At 44.3% G+C, this 18,096-nt stretch overlaps 1 protein-coding gene across 5 annotated transcripts in view; it reads left to right on the plus strand.

Moving 5' to 3' along the window:
• PFKFB1 (6-phosphofructo-2-kinase/fructose-2,6-biphosphatase 1) overlaps positions 1-17,787 on the plus strand; it is a 59,768-nt gene extending 41,981 nt beyond the window's left edge. For all 5 annotated transcript variants that reach the window (XM_040998029.1, XM_040998018.1, XM_040998009.1 and 2 more), the window contains 4 exons: positions 13,346-13,475; positions 16,019-16,081; positions 17,082-17,146; positions 17,478-17,787. In XM_040998029.1, the coding sequence (XP_040853963.1) occupies positions 13,346-13,475; positions 16,019-16,081; positions 17,082-17,146; positions 17,478-17,537 (318 nt within the window). In that variant the 3' untranslated portion in view covers positions 17,538-17,787. The remainder of the gene's footprint in view (positions 1-13,345; positions 13,476-16,018; positions 16,082-17,081; positions 17,147-17,477) is intronic.
• The last annotated feature ends 309 nt before the right edge of the window (positions 17,788-18,096 follow it).

Here is an 18,096-nt window from a genome sequence, read left to right on the forward strand (position 1 = left end):
TTTCAGTTGTTTGAAAAGTAGAGTTACAAAGAGACGGAGAGGGGAAGAGATGTAGGGAGAGCAATATTCCATACGTGGGTTCACTCCCCAAATAACTGCCAAGGTCTGGGCTGTGCCTCCCCAAAGCCAGGATGCCGGAGTCCAGCTCCAGCTGAGTTTGGAACTCAAGAAGGGTGCGTGGATGAGGCGTAAAGAGGAAAGAAAGAGACGGACCACTAGGACTTCATGATCATAATGGACAATGCACAAAAGCTGTCCACTTTATTTATACAAAATCAGTCAAACTCTGGCCCAGACTTTTTATGTCATGGTCAAGTGGGTGTTTCTAAAGATAACTCTGCCATAGTATTACCTAGAAGTTCCTGCTGCCAGTACCTAGAAGTTCCTGCTACAATTCTTATCCTACAATTCAATTTTGTATCACAAAGAAAAGGAGAACTTAAAGATCAAGGAAAGAATGAAAGCCTAAATACAGGTCCCTTGATTAGCATAGGTTCAATGGGGACAGCCAAGACAGTAGGAATGATAAAGGGCCCTTTTTGCAAGATATTGACCTCCAAGCTCGGGCTGAGCAAATGCCAGGATGGATTAGAATTCTTCCGCAGGGTGGTCCAGTGTCCATGCAAAAGAAGGTGGAGCTGCATTCAGGTGGTTGTAGAGACATCCGCCGGGTGGGCCCTGCCAAGCAGCGGGAAATTCCTTGCGGCCCTGCCTGCAATGGAACACTCTTCACCCCCTCATGTCCCCCACATCTACTGCACGGACCCCAACACCAGGATCCAAGAGAGTTCTTCCAGATCTCCCGTGTCAATGAAGGGGCCCAAGCTCCTGGGCTGTTCTCTGCTGCTTTCCCAAATGCGTTAGCAAAGCTCTAGATCAGAGTTGGAGGAGCCAAGGCTCAAATCAGCATCCATGTGGGATGCTGGTATCACAGGTGGCAGCTTTACAGGCTGTACCACAACACCAGGTCTCCGTTACAGATTTTAAAGCTATATTTTTAGAGATAGAAGGATTTAAAGCCACTATATGTTCTCAGTGAATGGTACATTTTGTTGTTACGTAAGAGAAGAAATATCTATTGCTCCAATATTGCTTTCAGCTGAGAATAGTCTAATATAGCTACACAAAATCTCTTCTCGTTTGCTTAGATCACCTTTATCCATTTACTTTCATTTTACTTTTATTTTTATTAATACAAAGTAGACAAATTTCATGTATTTCATAGGCACAGTACTAAGGTAAGCGTACATCCTTCCCCCTCTCTCCTTCAGTTCCCCTCTTTCCTTCTCTTCTTTTTCTATTTTGGTTTTTTTGGTAATAACATACTTTGTTTGCTTTGTGATCAGTCATCACTAACCATGGTATTCAGCAAGTTAGAAGTAGGACCACTGTTTTACAGGAATATAGACAAGGGCTGCATGCAGTAATCCGATAATTCAGCTTCAACTTCTCTGTGTATTTTTATTTTGTACTTTTTATAAACAGTTTATGGTTGGGTTTCATCCTTAGGCAAAACTGAAACTATATATTGTTTGAACTGTGAGTTTTACTTTTATTGCAAGTGCAGATTTCTAAAGTTCATTTCTGCGATTCCACCCTGAGATCTCCCCTCTGTTTATTTTTCCTTTTTTTCTTGCTTTTATTTTTTACTTTTATTTTTCTACATTAAGATCTTCCCTTTCATCAAAATTTAAGCACACTATACACTGTATTTCAAATACGTATTTTTTTCTTTATTTGAAAGGCCAAGTGACTAGGAGACGGAGAGAGAAAACAAATCTTCTAGCCACAGATCCACTCAAATGGCCACAAGGCCAGGCCTGGGCCAGGCAGAAGCCACAAACTCAGAATTCCATCCAGCCCTCCCACGTGGGTGCCAGGAACCTAACTACGTGGGCCGTTCTCCACTGCCTTGGGAACGTGAGCTGAATTGGAAGCCAAGCAGCCGGGACTGCAGTGTGGACTGTCGGTGGTGTCCCAACCAGCAACTTAATCTCCTGCGCCACCACGCTGGCTCTTTAGTAGTGATTAGTTGATAGTAAAATCACCAGTCATTATTGTCTAAAAATAATTTTGTGGTGGGGGTGTGTCTTCCACCCTAGAAGATGCTTTGCCTGCGTGTAGAACTCCGGATTGCCTACTTGCTTTCAGTACTTTGCAGAAGTTACCTTTGCTGTCTCCGGGCTCCTACTGTGAGAACAAACGTGCTTTCCGCCTAGCTGTTGTTTCTTTTCTCTCCATCTATTTTTTTAAAGTCATTGTGCCATTATTCATTTTACATTTCATTTTCATATGTCTGGAGATTAATTTCTTTTTGTTTATCTTGCTTAGGATTGGCTGGGCTACCTGATACTGAGAGTCAGGATTCTTCATCAGCTATGGAAAGTTCGGTGGCATTTTATCTTTAAAAATTCTCCTCTTACGTTATTTCCATTAGCTCTTTCTGAAAATGTCATTAGATATGTTTTAGTCTTGCCCGTCCTTCATGTTGTCTTTTAATTCCTTTTTTCTCTCTTTTTGTATCTGCTTAGTGCATTCTGAGTAATTTCTTCTACCTTATTTTCCAAATTACTACTTTTTTTAGAAGATTTATTTTATTATTTTTTATTGGAAAGTCAGATACACAGAGAAGAGGAGAGACAGAGAAGAAGATCTTCCATCCAATGATTCACTCTCCAAGCGGCCACAATGTCCAGAGCTGAGCCGATCTGAAGCCAGGAGCCAGGAGCCTCTTCTGGGTCTCCCACACGGGTGCAGGGTCCCAAGGCTTTGGGCCGTCCTCGACTGCTTTCCCAGGCCACAAGCAGGGAGCTGGATGGGAAGCAGGGCTGCTGGGATACAAACCAGTGCCCATATGGGATCCTGGGTGCATGCAAAGCAAGGACTTTAGCCTCTAGGCTACCGCACCAAGTCCCCTCTATTTCTTTTTATACGAAGAATTGCATGTTCTAATCATTAGAGTATACCTTGATTTTTCAAGATATTTTTAATAGGTCATTCCTTATTGATTATATTTGAAATAGCCTCTGTCCTTTTAAAAATTACTGAGTATTTCATCATATAGGTGTACACAGCACTTCAAAAAGTTCTTTAAAAATGGAAATAAAAGATAAGTCCACTTTGATACAAAAAATGGAACCCATGCAGTAGTCTTTTTAAAAAAAATACACAATTCCACAAGGTGTTAATTATTCTGAATATGCATGAATTCCAACATTTGCTGCATCAGAATTTATCTTTAAGGGCTACCTTACGACATTTTCTAATACATGTATACAATCCAGATTCATTAAAGCAGAAAATCTACATTTCTTCTTTTTTAGCATAGCTTTATTATTGCAGGCTTAGGGCTTATTTTTTCTTATTATGTATGAGCTGAGGTTCATAAAACATGTACTAAGTTACTGTGGCCTATAGTTTCCCCATCATGCCGAGTCACACTAGGAATCCTGGATCTAACTGATTTGGTATCTGTTGTTTAAATTCCCTCTCTCCCCTGCTACCACTAGCAATTTGTTCTAGTCATCACCTTTCCGTGTTCAGTTTGGGGATTTTTTTTAGCTTCCAAATATGAGAAAAAGCATAGTGTTTATCCTTCTGTGTCTGGCTTATTTCACTTATTAGAATATCCTCCAGTTCCATTGATTTTGCTGCAGAAGACAATATTTCAGTTTTCAATGGCCTCATAATAGCCTATGTATACATACCACTGTTCTTTACTCATCTGGATATCAACACCTTATGTGATTGTGGTTTCTGGCTGTTGTGAACTGTGCTGCAATAAACATGAAGGAGCAGCTAGCTATTTCATATAGGGATCTCATATGATTGTCAGATTATATTGTACTTTTGTTTCTAGATTTTTAAGAAAGGTGCATACTATTTCCCATAGTGGCTACACCAATTTTAATTCCTTTTAACAATGTGTAAGAGTTTCCCTTTTGTGTCAGTCATTGTAGTGCGGTGGGTTAAGCTGCTGCCGATGATACCAACATCCCATTTTGGAACACTAATTCTAGTCCCAACTGCTCCATTTCTAATCCAGCTCCCTTTTATTGTCCCTGGAAAAACAGTGGAATATGGTCCAAGTTCTTGGGCCCCTGTGTGCACACATGAGACCAGATGCTGTCCCAGGCTCCCAGCTTTAACCTGGACCAGCTATTGTGGCCATCTGGGGAGTAAGTAAGGCAATAGAAGATCCCCTTTCCATGTGTCTGCCTTTACCTCTTTATTGCTCTTTCAAATAAATAAATTAAAATCTTTTTTAAAAGAACTTTCCTTTCTTTGCAGTCTTGCCAGCATTTGTTTCCCCCTGTCCTTTGGATTGTACGTGGACATGGATGGGCCTAGAGCAATTGAATGCAGGTAGTTTTGTCACAAGAGTCTCAGGTGACTCTGAGAATACAATATTGAAAAATCACGAGTTGAGGGAAGATGGCCGACGTAGGAGAAAGGCTATGAGGGAGAGTTCAGTGAGAGAAGGTTAGAGTGCTGCAGAGGCAGCGAAGAGGAGCGGCAGGAAACCGTAGGGAGAGGTCCGTGAAACTCCCTGGGACAGTGTGGAGCCAAAAAGTTCCACACAACTCGGAAGAACAACGAGAACGGAGCAGGGCAAAGGTAGAGAAGCCGACATCCCACTCCAGACCTGCTGAGTCACCTTTGAGAGCGGCCTGACGGGAGACGCGGCCAGCTTGGAGACAGGGAAATCGGAGGGATTGTCGCCGGCGGAATTCTTCAACAACAGCAGAAGCAGACTGCAGCAGCCGGACTTTGGTGAGCTGGGGATTAACGTGGCAGCCTCCGCATTCCCCACCCCCTGCTGAGGCTCCAGCCTCTGAGAACACAAGGGGCGCAACCTGAAACTGTCAGGTCTGTGCCTTGGGAACAGCAGTGCGTGTTGGTGGCTGAAAAGGTCCCGGGAAAGCGCCTCAGATCTTCCTGCGCTAAGTGGGCCAGTGCATCTCAGCGCGCGGAGGCTGCTGGTGGGAGTCTGGAATCCCCGACACCCTGAAACCCTGTGGGTGGGCGACAGCACCAGGAGGACTCTGAGCGCCGCGCCGGGCTGGGCTAGGCGGTCCCGCCTGCAGCAGCCGCCTCCGTAGCGCAGGAGTCAGGAGGGTGCTGAACTGGGAAGTGTAGCGCTGTGTGTCCCTGACACGCAGATGCCACTCCCATAGTGTGAACTGTCCATTCCTCGCCTCCCACCCCGCAGTCCTGAGTGTAGGCGACACACCGGGAGAGCTCTGAAATCTCCTGTGCCACACTGGCACTGTGCGATCCCGCTGAGAAGTTATTTTAACAGGGCGCCTGGGTCACACCTCCTCTACGGTCCTGTGAGGAGGAGCCACACACACACCACGAGTGGTGGAATCACTGCACAAGAGCCACGCCCAGAAAGTGCCTCAACCACAGTCTTGTGTGTGGGAGACACACCAGGCGGGCTCTGAAAAACCCTGCAGTCCCTGACAAGGAGAACGCAGGGAGAAAGCACATAAAACCTTCTACGTCCTGTGGATTCCCGTGCAGGGGGCGCGCCCAGAGAGCGCCTCCATCCCTCCACGCCCTGCGGTGGCACACCTGTAGAAGAGGTGCCCAGAGTGTGCCTGGAATCCACTGGGCCCCCAAGGTGGTGCTCTACAGCCCCGGGCCCTGAGAACGCACCAACGGTGCCTTGAAAATTACCACGCCCGGCAACACCACGCTTGCAGGCTCCAATCTCTACAGGAAAGCACCTGACAGCCCCTCAACACACGGGTCCATTTGCCTTACCAGAATACACCAACGCAATGGGAAAAACCACTAGAAAGAGCTGTGCTCCAGATGAAAGAGCCAGCACCCCACCAAACATGGGCCAAAAGCCATTATCAATATCGGCGATGCGAGATGAAGACATGGACGTGTTACCAGCAAAGGAATTGATGAAAATAATGCTAAAATTTCTCAGAGACGTGGACACAAAGCTGGAAGACTACCAGAACCGCATAATCACCGAAATACAACAAATCAAAACCAAACTGGATGCCCAAGAGAATAAAATTGAAAGCCTCATCAACAGAATAAATGCGGCAGAGGAAAGGATCTCTGAAACAGAAGACACACAAAATGAAAGTGCCCAGCGAATTAAACAGCTAGAGACAAACCTCAGCAAAACTAATAAAATGATGCAAGAGATGAAGGATTACCTTAGAAAATTGAATATTCGGATCATCGGCCTCCCCGAGGGAGTAGAAAGAGAATCTGGGATGCAAGCAGTGCTTGATGAAATTATACAGGAAAACTTCCAAAACACTTGGAACACGAATCCACCCCGCATACAGGATGGACAGAGAACTCCCAACAGACATGATCCAAAGAGATCTTCACCCAGACACACGGTGCTCAAGTTCTACTCCAATGAAGACAAAGAAGGAATCCTGAGACAAGTACGAAGTAGAGAAAAGATCACATACAGGGGAAAACCCATCAGAATTACTGCTGACTTCTCCGAAGAGACCCTACAAGCAAGGAGAGAATGGACAAAGATCTTCCAAGTCCTGAAACAAAACAACTGTCAACCAAAAATAATCTACCCAGCAAAGATCTCATTTGTATTTGAGAACGAAATCAGATACTTCAATAGCAAAGAAAAACTAGAAGAATATGTCTACACAAAACCAGCCCTGCAAAGTCTCCTTAGAAATGCGCTAGTCCCGGACAAAAAGGAGGCAAATCACAAACAAAGTTGGCAAATAAGAAGGTCTCCAAACTAAAGGCCGCACAAACAAGACAACTACATAGGCAACAACACATACACAACACAAACACATGGCAGGGCAAAATTGCAACCTCTCAATTTTAACTCTCAACACAAATGGTCTAAATTCACCAATCAAAAGACAGAGATTAATAGAATGGATCATCAAACAAGACCCAACCATCTGTTGCCTACAAGAAACGCATCTAACCAGAAAGGATGCAAAGAAACTGAAAGTGAAGGGATGGAAAAAGATATTTCACGCTAATGGACGAGAAAAAAAAGCTGGGGTAGCTATCCTAATTTCAGACGAGATAGATTTCATTCTAACTAACATCAAAAGAGACAGGGAAGGCCATTTTATACTGGTGAAAGGAATGATCCATCAAGAAGCAATCACCATCATTAATGTTTATGCACCGAATCTTAATGCACCTAGTTACGTAAAGCAATTACTTACAGACTTAAGGGAAGACATAGACACCCGCACAATTCTTGTAGGCGATCTCAACACACCTCTAACAACAATGGACCGGTCTACGAAACAAAAACTCAACAAAGAAACAACAGAGCTCACACAAACAATAGAACAACTGGACTTAGTAGACATATATAGAACTTTTTATCCTAAGGCCACAGACTATACATTCTTCTCAGCGGTGCATGGCACCTTCTCCAGAATCGACCACATGATAGGACATAAAGCGAATCTAAACAACTTCCAAAACATTAGTATCATACCATGTACCCTCTCAGACCACCATGGGATGAAACTGGAAATCAACAACTCAAAACTCCCCAAGAAGTATACGCACTCTTGGAAATTGAACAATATGCTATTAAACGAACATTGGGTCAGAGAAGAAATCAAAGATGAGATCAAAAAATTTATGGAAACCAATGAAAACTCTGATACAACATTCCAAAACTTGTGGGACACCGCCAAAGCAGTGCTACGAGGTAGATTCATCGCAATCGGAGCGCATGTCAAGGCCCAAGAAAGACGCCAAATACAGGAACTAACCTCACACCTCCAGGATCTGGAAAAACAGCAGCAGAAGAGTCCCACGCACAATAGGAAACAAGAAATCATCAAAACAAGGGAGGAGATAAACCAAATAGAAATCAAAAAAACTATACATAAAATCAACAAATCAAAAAGTTGGTTTTTTGAGAAAATAAACAAAATAGACACTCCACTGGCCCGATTGACCAAAAAAAAACAAGAGAAAGTGAGAATTAATAGCATTAAAGATGAAAAAGGCAACATAACAACAGACACTGCAATCATTAAGAAAATAATTAGAAATTACTACAAAGAACTGTACTCCCACAAATTTGAGGACCACCAAGAAATAGAAAAGTTCTTGGACTCCCACCACTTACCAAAACTCAGTCCGGAGGCAACTGCAGAATTAAATAAACCCATAACCGAGGTAGAGATTGAAACAGTCATCAAGGATCTCCCAACGAAAAAAAGCCCAGGCCCAGACGGCTTCACTACAGAATTCTACAAAACATTCCGAACAGAACTAACCCCAATCCTCTACAAGCTCTTCAAAACAATAGAGGAGGAAGCAACCCTCCCAAACTCATTCTATGAAGCCAACATCACCTTAATCCCAAAACCGGACAGAGAACCATCAGAGAAGGAAAACTACAGACCTATTTCTCTGATGAACATTGATGCTAAAATTCTCAACAAAATCCTAGCCAATAGAATTCAAAAAATCATCAGACAGATCATTCATCCGGATCAAGTAGGATTCATCCCTGGGATGCAGGGATGGTTCAACATTCGGAAATCCATAAATGTTATAAACCATATCCAAAAACAGCAAAACAAGAACCACATAATAGTTTCAATAGATGCAGAAAAAGCTTTCGACAAAATCCAACACCTCTTCATGCTAAAAACTCTAGCCAAAGTAGGCATAGATGGGAAAATCCACAACATAATCAAAGCAATTTATGAAAAACCCAACGCCAGTATCATACTGAATGGAGAAAAGCTAGAACCCTTCCCACTGAGATCTGGAACAAGACAAGGGTGCCCGCTATCACCACTGCTATTCAACATAGTCCTAGAGGTACTTGCAGAGGCCATAAGACAAGAAAAAGAAATCAAAGGCATACGTATAGGAAACGAAGAAGTCAAGCTTTCACTATATGCAGATGACATAATCCTATACATAGAAAAACCAGGAGACTCAATACAGAAACTGCTAGAACTTATACGAGAGTTTGGCAGAGTGGCGGGGTACAAAATTAACGAACGAAAATCAACAGCCATAGTGTACGCAAATAACACCAAGATGGAAGAAGATCTAACCAACAGGATACCATTCAAAATAGCAGAGAGAAGTATGAAGTATTTGGGAATAAATCTAACCAAAAGCGTAGGAGACCTATTCGAAGAAAACTACAAACTATTTAAAAAGGAAATTGAACAAAACCTCAAAAGATGGAATAACATCCCGTGCTCCTGGATAGGCAAAATCAATATCATTAAAATGTCTATACTACCACAAGCAATATACATTTTCAATGCAATTCCAATCAAATTGCCCAAAACATTCTTCACGGAACTGGATACAATGATTCAAAAGTTCATCTGGAAGCACAAAAAACCACGAATAGCTAGAACCATCCTGAAAAATAAGAAGTCAGCAGGGGGAATCACAATCCCGGACCTCTGGACATACTATAGAGCAGTGGTTATCAAAACAGCCTGGTACTGGCACAAAGACAGAAAGGAAGATCAATGGAATAGAATAGAAGCACCAAAAGGGAACCCACACAAATACAGCCAATTAATCTTTGACAAAAAGACCAATGACAGCTCAAGCAAGTGGGAAGGCCTCTTTGGTAAATGTTGTTGGGACAACTGGCTGATAGCCTGTAGAAACAAAAAAATAGACCCACATCTATCACCATACACTAAGATCCAATCTACATGGATAAAAGACCTAAACCTACATCCAGAAACCTTCAAACTCTTGCAAGAAAATGTAGGAAATACCCTGCAAGACCTAGGAGTAGGTCCCGACTTTCTAAGAAGGACACCAAAAGCAATAGCAGTTGAGAACAGAATAAACAAATGGGACCTCATCAAACTAAGAAGCTTCTGTACAGCAAGGGAAACAATCAACAAAGTAAAAAAGCAACCCACAGAGTGGGAGAAGATCTTTGCACACGATATAGGCGATAGGGGGCTAATTTCCAGGATATATAAAGAACTTCAAAACAACCAAAAAACCAAAACAAACAAGCCACTCAAGAAATGGGCACGGGAAATGGGCAAACATTTCACAAAGGAACAAGTCCAAATGGCAAACAAACATATGAAAAAATGTTCCAGCTCCCTAGCAATAAGGGAAATCCAAATTAAAACATCGATGAGGTACCACCTAACACCAGTAAGATTGGCCCACATAAACAAGAACACCAACGACGCTTGCTGGCGAGGATGCGGGGAAAAGGGAACCCTACTCCACTGCTGGTGGAGCTGCAAATTGGTACAGCCTTTATGGAAATCAGTCTGGAGAACACTCAAACAACTCAAAATCTGCATACCATATGACCCAGCAATAGCACTCCTAGGAATATATCCAAAACACCTGTTTTACGACAAACCAACATGCATCCCTATGTTCATTGCAGCACAATCAGTAATTGCAAAAACATGGAAGCAACCGAAATGCCCATCAGCAGAAGATTGGATAAGAAAGCTTTGGTTCATCTACTCCATGGAATACTACTCAGCTATTAAAAAAAACAAAATGCAGTTCTTTGTGGCTAAATGGGTACAACTGGAAACTATAATGCTAAGGGAAATGAGCGAATCCCAAAAGATTAGATACCACATGTTTGCCTTGATTTAACCTGTAATTTTTTGTTTGGTTGTTTGTTATTTTTTTTTTTTTTTTGAACCTGTCATTGATACTGTCTCAACCCAGATGTTTCGAAGAAGGGAACTTGCATTATTTTTAACATATTGTTTACCCAATACTATGTCAATTAATTCCATAATGTTGTATATTGATACTGTGGCCTCGTTGGGGCTTTTAACTGACTGGATCTTTACTCTGTTAGACCTATTTTCAGACCATAGAAGGTCTCCCCAAGAGGCCACTGAACTTATCTGGACAATAAGACGCTGAACTTTATGCTAGGCATGTGTCTGCAAGCAATGAATCTCAACCGAACTTGAACTATGGTTATGCAACAAGGTGGAGGAATCCACCATGGGGGGAGGGGTATGGGAGGGGTGGGGGGAATCCCTAGCGCCTATGAAACTGTACTACACAATACAATGTAAGCAACAATAATAAAAAAAAAAAAAAAAAAAAAAAAAAAAAAAAAAAAAAAAAAAAAAAAAAAAAAGAAAAATCACAATCCCAGAGCCCAGGATAGGAAGGCTACCTTGTACTAATAGTTACAATCCCGATGCTGCAGGATTTACTCAGATCCCACAGAATAATATTAGGATATATTGGGGGCTGTGTGCTGTAGCAGGTGCAGAAGAATGCAAAAAGGGCCTTCCCAGGGATCAGTGAGGCCAAGAGCATGCAGATATCCCTGGAATTTAAGGAATCAGTAGTTACACTTCTAGAGCATATGGATGTCATGAGGGGGTCCTTACTCAGCTCTCATGGAACAAGTGCATGTTCGACCAGCCTGAAGCAAAGGAATACAGACCAGCCCCTCCAGCTCACAGCAGTGAGTGTGAATGTTTCACCAACAGCCACAATCCCATAGTTGCAAGGACGCAGAAGGAACTACCTCCAGGCCCCACAATAACATGCAGGTGTGGTGTCTGGGTTTGTTCCCTGGTCCACCAGTACTAGGTGCTGCGAGCTGCACAAGGGGGTTTGCCCAGATCTTGTTGTCTGGGCTCATGTGCTGCTACTGGTGCCAAGCCCCAAGAAGCAAAGGGGAACTTCCCTCAATCGCATGGATGGAGTACACATGGCTCCAGGGCTTGTTCCCAGTAGTTCTGCAGCTTCAGAATGCAGAAGGACCTGCTCTCTGCCCTGTGAAGTGCCCTACCTCTGGCCCTAGGGGCTTTTGTGGTGACTGGGCTGCTTGCTGCCCCCTAATGTGGAAAAGGATTTGGAGAGCAGCTGTACTGCCATAGCCTAGGTCTGGAAGCTTCGGGAATGAGGCAAGCAGGTTCCTTTTCTGGAGCAAAGCATTGCTTGGATGCCAGTCAGCTTCCTAACCTAGATTTAGAGCCAGTGTGAATTGTAGAATGCTCCTGTAGTTAAGCCTGCCTGTCTGTAGTGATGGTGGGGGTCATGGACCCCTCACTTACTTTTTCCCAGCAACACCTGTTGTGTTCTCTCTCTCTCTCTCTCTCTCTCCATCTCTTTTTTTTTATCTCTCTCTCCTGAGTTTCTGAGTCTGTGCTGTTTAGAGCACCCATCACTTCTTTATTCAAGCTCTTTTTCAGTCAATCTCTAAAAAATTGAGCCCTTTCTTTGTTGTTCTGGTTCTCTGTGAGCAAAGCAAGTGTGGGTGGTTCTCTATTCAGCCATCTTGGATCCCCTTAAATTTATCTCTACGTTATCAACTTTAAATGATACATTTTTTGTGAAATTCTGTTTAGCTTTTTCCATCAAATCTGCATTAGCTATTTGATAATGTCTGATTTCTTCCTAACATTTTTCATTTATTTGTTTGAAGATTTCAAACATACTTACTACATATTGTATGTCCTTGGTCTGAGCTTTTATGGTTTTCTCCCTGATATTTCTCCTTCACTTTCATGGTAGTTTACTTCCTTGTGTGTTTTGTGAGTTGGAGGTTGGCAAGAATTTATCTTTTGGAGACCTCTATAACCAGAGCTGAGGACTTTCATTTGCTTCTTCTAGGCAATTCTGGGAGATAGGTAATGGCTTGAGACTACTTTTTCTTAAACTCTCAGCATGACATTTTTCAAACCACGTGGGTAACGTAATTCTGAATCGCTAACCCACATTTAAAAAAGGTTTGTGTTTGCGCCTTCTTCAGGAGACTTTTCTTCATATTTCCTATCAAGAGCCACAAAGGGACAGAAACCTTTTCATTTGCCGTTTCCTTTTGCCGGAGTGGGTACTTTCTAGTTTGCACTTGTATTGAGGGTGTAAAGATTTGACCTTGAGGCAGCAACAGGTTATGTGAGAGTCAGCTGCCTTATGCACACCCTGCTTTATGCACATCCGAGGCCTTCTCTACAGTATCTACAAAGTTTTTAATAACTTGAGCCTCTTTGTTATTGATTGGAAAATATCCCAAGTGAAGCCATGGCTTCTTTTTTTCCCCAAGATGTTTCTCTTTTTTTAAATTTTGGAATCCTATGTTCAATGCAGTTAAGAAGATCTTATATAGTAGGGAGTTGTTGTTTTTGTTGTACATTCTACCATATTGAGGGGACCCCCCCCCCACCTCCAAGTTTACAGATGTGGGACTGAAATCTTAGGAAGTGAGTTACCTGAGTTTATGCTGCTGAGCCAACAGCTGAGCTAACACCAGCACTAAGTTCCCCTAATTTCCTAATCTGTATTTGTTCTTCTCTGAGAAAATGTGCCTTGTCTCCCTTTTTTATTCAAATCTTTCTCTCCCGTTTAGTCCTATGAGGATCTTGTTCAGCGTCTGGAGCCAGTTATAATGGAGCTGGAGCGGCAAGAGAATGTGCTGGTGATCTGCCACCAGGCTGTCATGCGGTGCCTCTTGGCCTACTTCCTGGATAAAAGTTCAGGTACCACATTGCCTCTGTCTTTAGTGTGGGGAGCCAAAAGTGATTTGAGACCTGACATCAGCAGTTGGCAGTTTATGTATCCATGGTGAAGAGCGCAGTATCTGGAACAAGTATACTTGGATTAGGATTCTTCCTCCATCAGATACAACCTGAACTATTTTGATAAATTACCTTAATTGCTCTGACCTCAGTCTCCATATCTTTAACATGGCCAGCATGAAGGTGAAATTTAATTAAATAATAAATATAAAGAGCTTGAAGCAAATAGTTCATGATGCACTCACGAGCTATGTACATGTTATTTGTTGTTTATTAGTACCAGTATTATTGTGAGTTAATGTTTTCCAACCTGACGTTAACAATTTGCTTCCATCTGAGAAAAAGCTGAGCTAGGATTTATCTGACGCATGTGTTGTCAGGACATAGCGATTCCCTTTGTGGCCTCATGATCCTCACTACTGATTTCTGTTTTTTTCTGCCGGGATAGTTTCCCCCAAGATGTGGTATTTCCATTTTTTTCCAAGATGGTAATTTATTTTCAAACGTCTGGACATTGTGTTTACAGAATATCTATACCCTGACTGCACAGACTGATCTGCAAACTAGGACAAGTGGTCTGCCGGTAGACTGTTATAGTACCTATAGGTGGGAGAGTGCATTTCTCAAGGAGGTATGAAGTGCTAGTTAGCACTTCCTTGACATTTTGAGGCTGTCTGAAGACTGCAAAAGTGTATCTGATGCCCACAATGCGCTTCAGTCTTGGATTTTTTCTCCTATGCTAGTTTCAAAATAAAGAGAACTTGACATAGGGAGTCAAAATTGGAACCCAAGAAACTTGAGAACTTGACATTAGATAAAATATTTCCTCTGCCTAGGTCTCAGTGTCCTCACTAAAAACAGGTGATGGGATGGGTGGAGGGGTTCCTAATTCTGATAGGTTTCTGATATATTCATATCTGTATTTAGTGGGGGCAAATTTTTTGAGACCATGATGCAGGCACTGTAAGTTCCCTTGTCCATATGAGGAAATGGAGGCACGGAGAGGTGAAGTGACTTGCCCAAGGTCATGAAGTTCAGAGTGTCAGGGAGAGGAGTTGATCCGAGGTGTATGCCAGAGCCCCTCCCTTGTCAGAGAGTCATGGAGTGTGTAAGGGAAATAGGCACAGCCCTATTTTCTGATGTCTTAACAGCTCTTATTCATAGACCGTGCCATCTGGGAGCTAGACAGGGCATGGCTGAGCAGATGTTCTTATCCCCAGTCCTCAGGCAACTAATGAAACAAGCCCAAAGAGATAATGTGACTGGAAAAGCAACTCCATGGATCCTTGGAGCTAGGGCATCCTCAGAGTATATCCAGTCTAGTCCTGGGCTGTAAGATAAAGACTGAGGACCAGGAGGAGAAGGGATTGGACCAGGGTCTTCAACTGAGCCAGTGGCACAACCAGTGGCACAGTACAGACCCCAAGCATGTCACTTCCCTTCTCTGTTTCCTCCGTGGACAGTGTGGACCTACAGCGCCCTGCAGCAGTGAGGGAGCCTGGAAAGTGTGTGCAGAGCCTGGCCAGGGCCCCGAGCACCATCATGACAAAGTGGGGGAGGAGCAGGATGCAGGCCAGCCTGCCGTCTCAGGAGGCTGGAGTGGGGGCCGACTTGAAAGCTGCAGAAGACCCTCAGGATGGAGAATCAGGGAGGGTGCCACCCAGGCTGAAGGAAGGGAGCTGGGGCCCAGACAGGCAGAGGGGCGAGTGTCAGCACAGAGCCAGGCAGGTGGGTTGAGGAGCCCAGCACATTGTGAGCTCGAGGAAGGGGGCAGTGAACTGCCATGGCAGAATCTGCATCCTTGCCAGACAAGGGCCTGGGTGTCACTTCTTGCCCATGTGCCTTCAGGTGAGGGTTTTCCTGCTGGATGGAGTTGCAGGCTGCTCACTCGAGGAATGGGCCCAACCACCCCTTCTCTCAGGGCTATAGGTAAAGTGATATGGACCCAAATGAGACATTGTTCATGAATGATCAGAACAGCTGTGCTGAGTCACCCTGGAAACAAAGGAGCTGACAGTCGTAGCCTGCAACAAGTCCTGAAGGAGTAGCCAGGGTGGGCCTGGCTGGAGAGAAGCTAGGAGCACACTGGCTCCCAACCCTGGTGCTCAGAAGGGTCCCAAGAAATGCTTTGCGACAGGAATTATGGGTCTTTGTGTTTGCCAGGAAGTCTGCAGGAGACTCTAGGCTGGGGTGAGAGAACATGCCCTGGTTTCTTGTCTACTCCGCAAGGAAGAAAGTAACCATCTCCCTGTGGCTATGCCTGATCCCCTTTTGGGTTCCACACTCTGCAGACTTCCGCAGAGCCCTCTTGCTCCTGCTCTCCCCTACTGTCTACCTCAGTTGTTTTCAACACTATCCCCTGCAAAGTACAGGGCATGGGCTGCTTGTAAGATCTGCCATGGGAAGGGGAGGTGGCAGGAGGAGTATAGAGCAAGCCAGGAGGCCCGAGGTGGGGTGCATGCCCAGTACCTTGTCTCCGAGGGTTGCTTTCTGCTCTTTTCCAGATGAGCTTCCCTATCTCAAATGCCCTCTACACACAGTGCTCAAACTCACACCCGTGGCTTATGGTGAGTGCCCCCACCCTGATCCCGTATAGCCACAGGGCTTACCATTTTCCCAGGAGAGTTCTAGAGGAGGTTATCTGGGTATGCTGTGGATGTTCTGGTACAGGTGGGACTGGTGGTTGTAGATAACAGGGAAGAACTCAGATGGCTTCTGAATTTGGAATATGGCTCCAATTTCTCTGTGTCAGCACTGAGCATGGATCCCCAAGTCACTGAAGTAGGGATTCCCAGAGGGGACCAGAGTGAAATTGGTGGTTGGGGCAATATTGAAGAACAAACTCGAAGACCAGCCAGAAAAATCTATCCCCCTCAACTCCTCTTGATGTTGGTTAGCTATGAAAAGTTCATGAACAGCAAGTGGACAATCAAGTCTGTATGGGGTGTGAATGAGGCCGAATGGCATATATAGTAAAGTGAATATATAGTAAAGTGAAGTTTCTGTGGCTGGAGCCAAATGAGCATTGTACCTCTTCTGGCATCCCCAAGCCCCAGTGAGGCAACAACCTCTTCCTTCAGCTTCCCTAGAACTCCCTTGTGAAGTTCTATTTTTGGTGTTCTGGTAACAGACTGTTCTCTAACCAAACTTCCCGGATGGATCACCCAAGGCAGTGGCCCCAGGGCTCTTCCACCTCTTCAGCAGCTGGCATGGCTTGGAGGAGCCATAGAGTTCCACAGTATGGCATGGGTTAGATGGCTGTCACCTAGTCCACTGAGTCAGAGGAGACCATATGGATCATCTTCTGCCATCTCTATCCCCATCTACAAATAAGCAACTGACTTTCAAAGAACTCAGAGACAAAAGGCCCAGCTGGGAGGGGACCCCTGCCCCACTAGTGCCTCATAGGCCTAGTGCCAGTCCCACATATCACACAGCTCATCTTAACCACCTTCCCTGCGAGGCCATCACAGTTGGACAGTATGGGGCTGGCAGAGTAGGGGATACGTTAGGGAAGACCTGTGTTTACCTTGGGATTTACAGACAGATGGTTTGTTCTTTCCTGAGGCTGCAAAGTGGAGTCTATCTACCTGAACGTAGAGGCTGTGAACACACACCGGGAGAAGCCTGAGGTAGGTGTGGCATCCCACCCAAAGCTGGCCACAGACACAGCACATTGTACAACTATCCTTTTCCAAAGAATGGTCACTCTACACCCTCAGATCCAGGATGTTTCTCAGTATCAGATGGAACAGCCAGCACCTACAAACACAGAAACCATCGCCCAGACCTGAATTACCATGTCAGTGTAGGACTAGAGCAACCCCTGCCCAAACTGCCTAACGCTTCAACTTCCTCATGCCTGTTCAAGAGAGGAACCTTGCCATGAAGACAAGGTAGAGCTAGAATGCTGCAGTGCTGAATTGATGACTCTCCTACTAATCTTGGTTTCTCTCTTTTCAGAATGTGGATGTCACCCGGGAACCTGAGGAAGCCCTGGACACTGTCCCTGCCCACTATTAAGCCTTCCAAGAGGCCGAAAGACCGCTTGGCTCACTGTTTTCTACCTTTGGGAACTCATGTCCTTGTTCTTCACCCTGAGAAGACTGCCTTGGCCTCACTGGCAGAACCCTACTTTCGGTGAAGAAGTCCTCAGGAGTTCCAAAATAGTTCTGTTTCTGGCCCCGTGGAGCTATCTGGCTCTGGAGGAAGTTCTTGCTTTTTAAATTCCTATTCTATAATCAATAAAGACTTCTTTTTCTGCCTACAGGAAGACAGTCATGAGTCCCTTATTGTTTTTAAGATCCTCATCTGGATCTTTACCAAGGTCTGTTACCCTGGGGTTGTGGAATGCAATTTTGCAGTAGCACCTGCAGAGTTGACATCCATGTTAGTACCTGTGGGCTTTGTTCCTTGGTGGACTGAGGCTGATGCCATGCTACCTTCATCATTACATTCAGACAAACCTGGAACTTATGTAGATGCTCTGTAACACTAGCTGCCATCCCAAGTGATGTCCTGGTCCATGTGAATGACCACACCCATCCATTGATCTCCTCAAACCCCACACCTCAACTCCAGC

This window comes from Ochotona curzoniae, unplaced genomic scaffold, assembly GCF_017591425.1.
Source record: "Ochotona curzoniae isolate NIBS_2020 unplaced genomic scaffold, NIBS_Ocur_1.0 contig_1274, whole genome shotgun sequence".
Classification (NCBI taxonomy): domain Eukaryota; kingdom Metazoa; phylum Chordata; class Mammalia; order Lagomorpha; family Ochotonidae; genus Ochotona; species Ochotona curzoniae.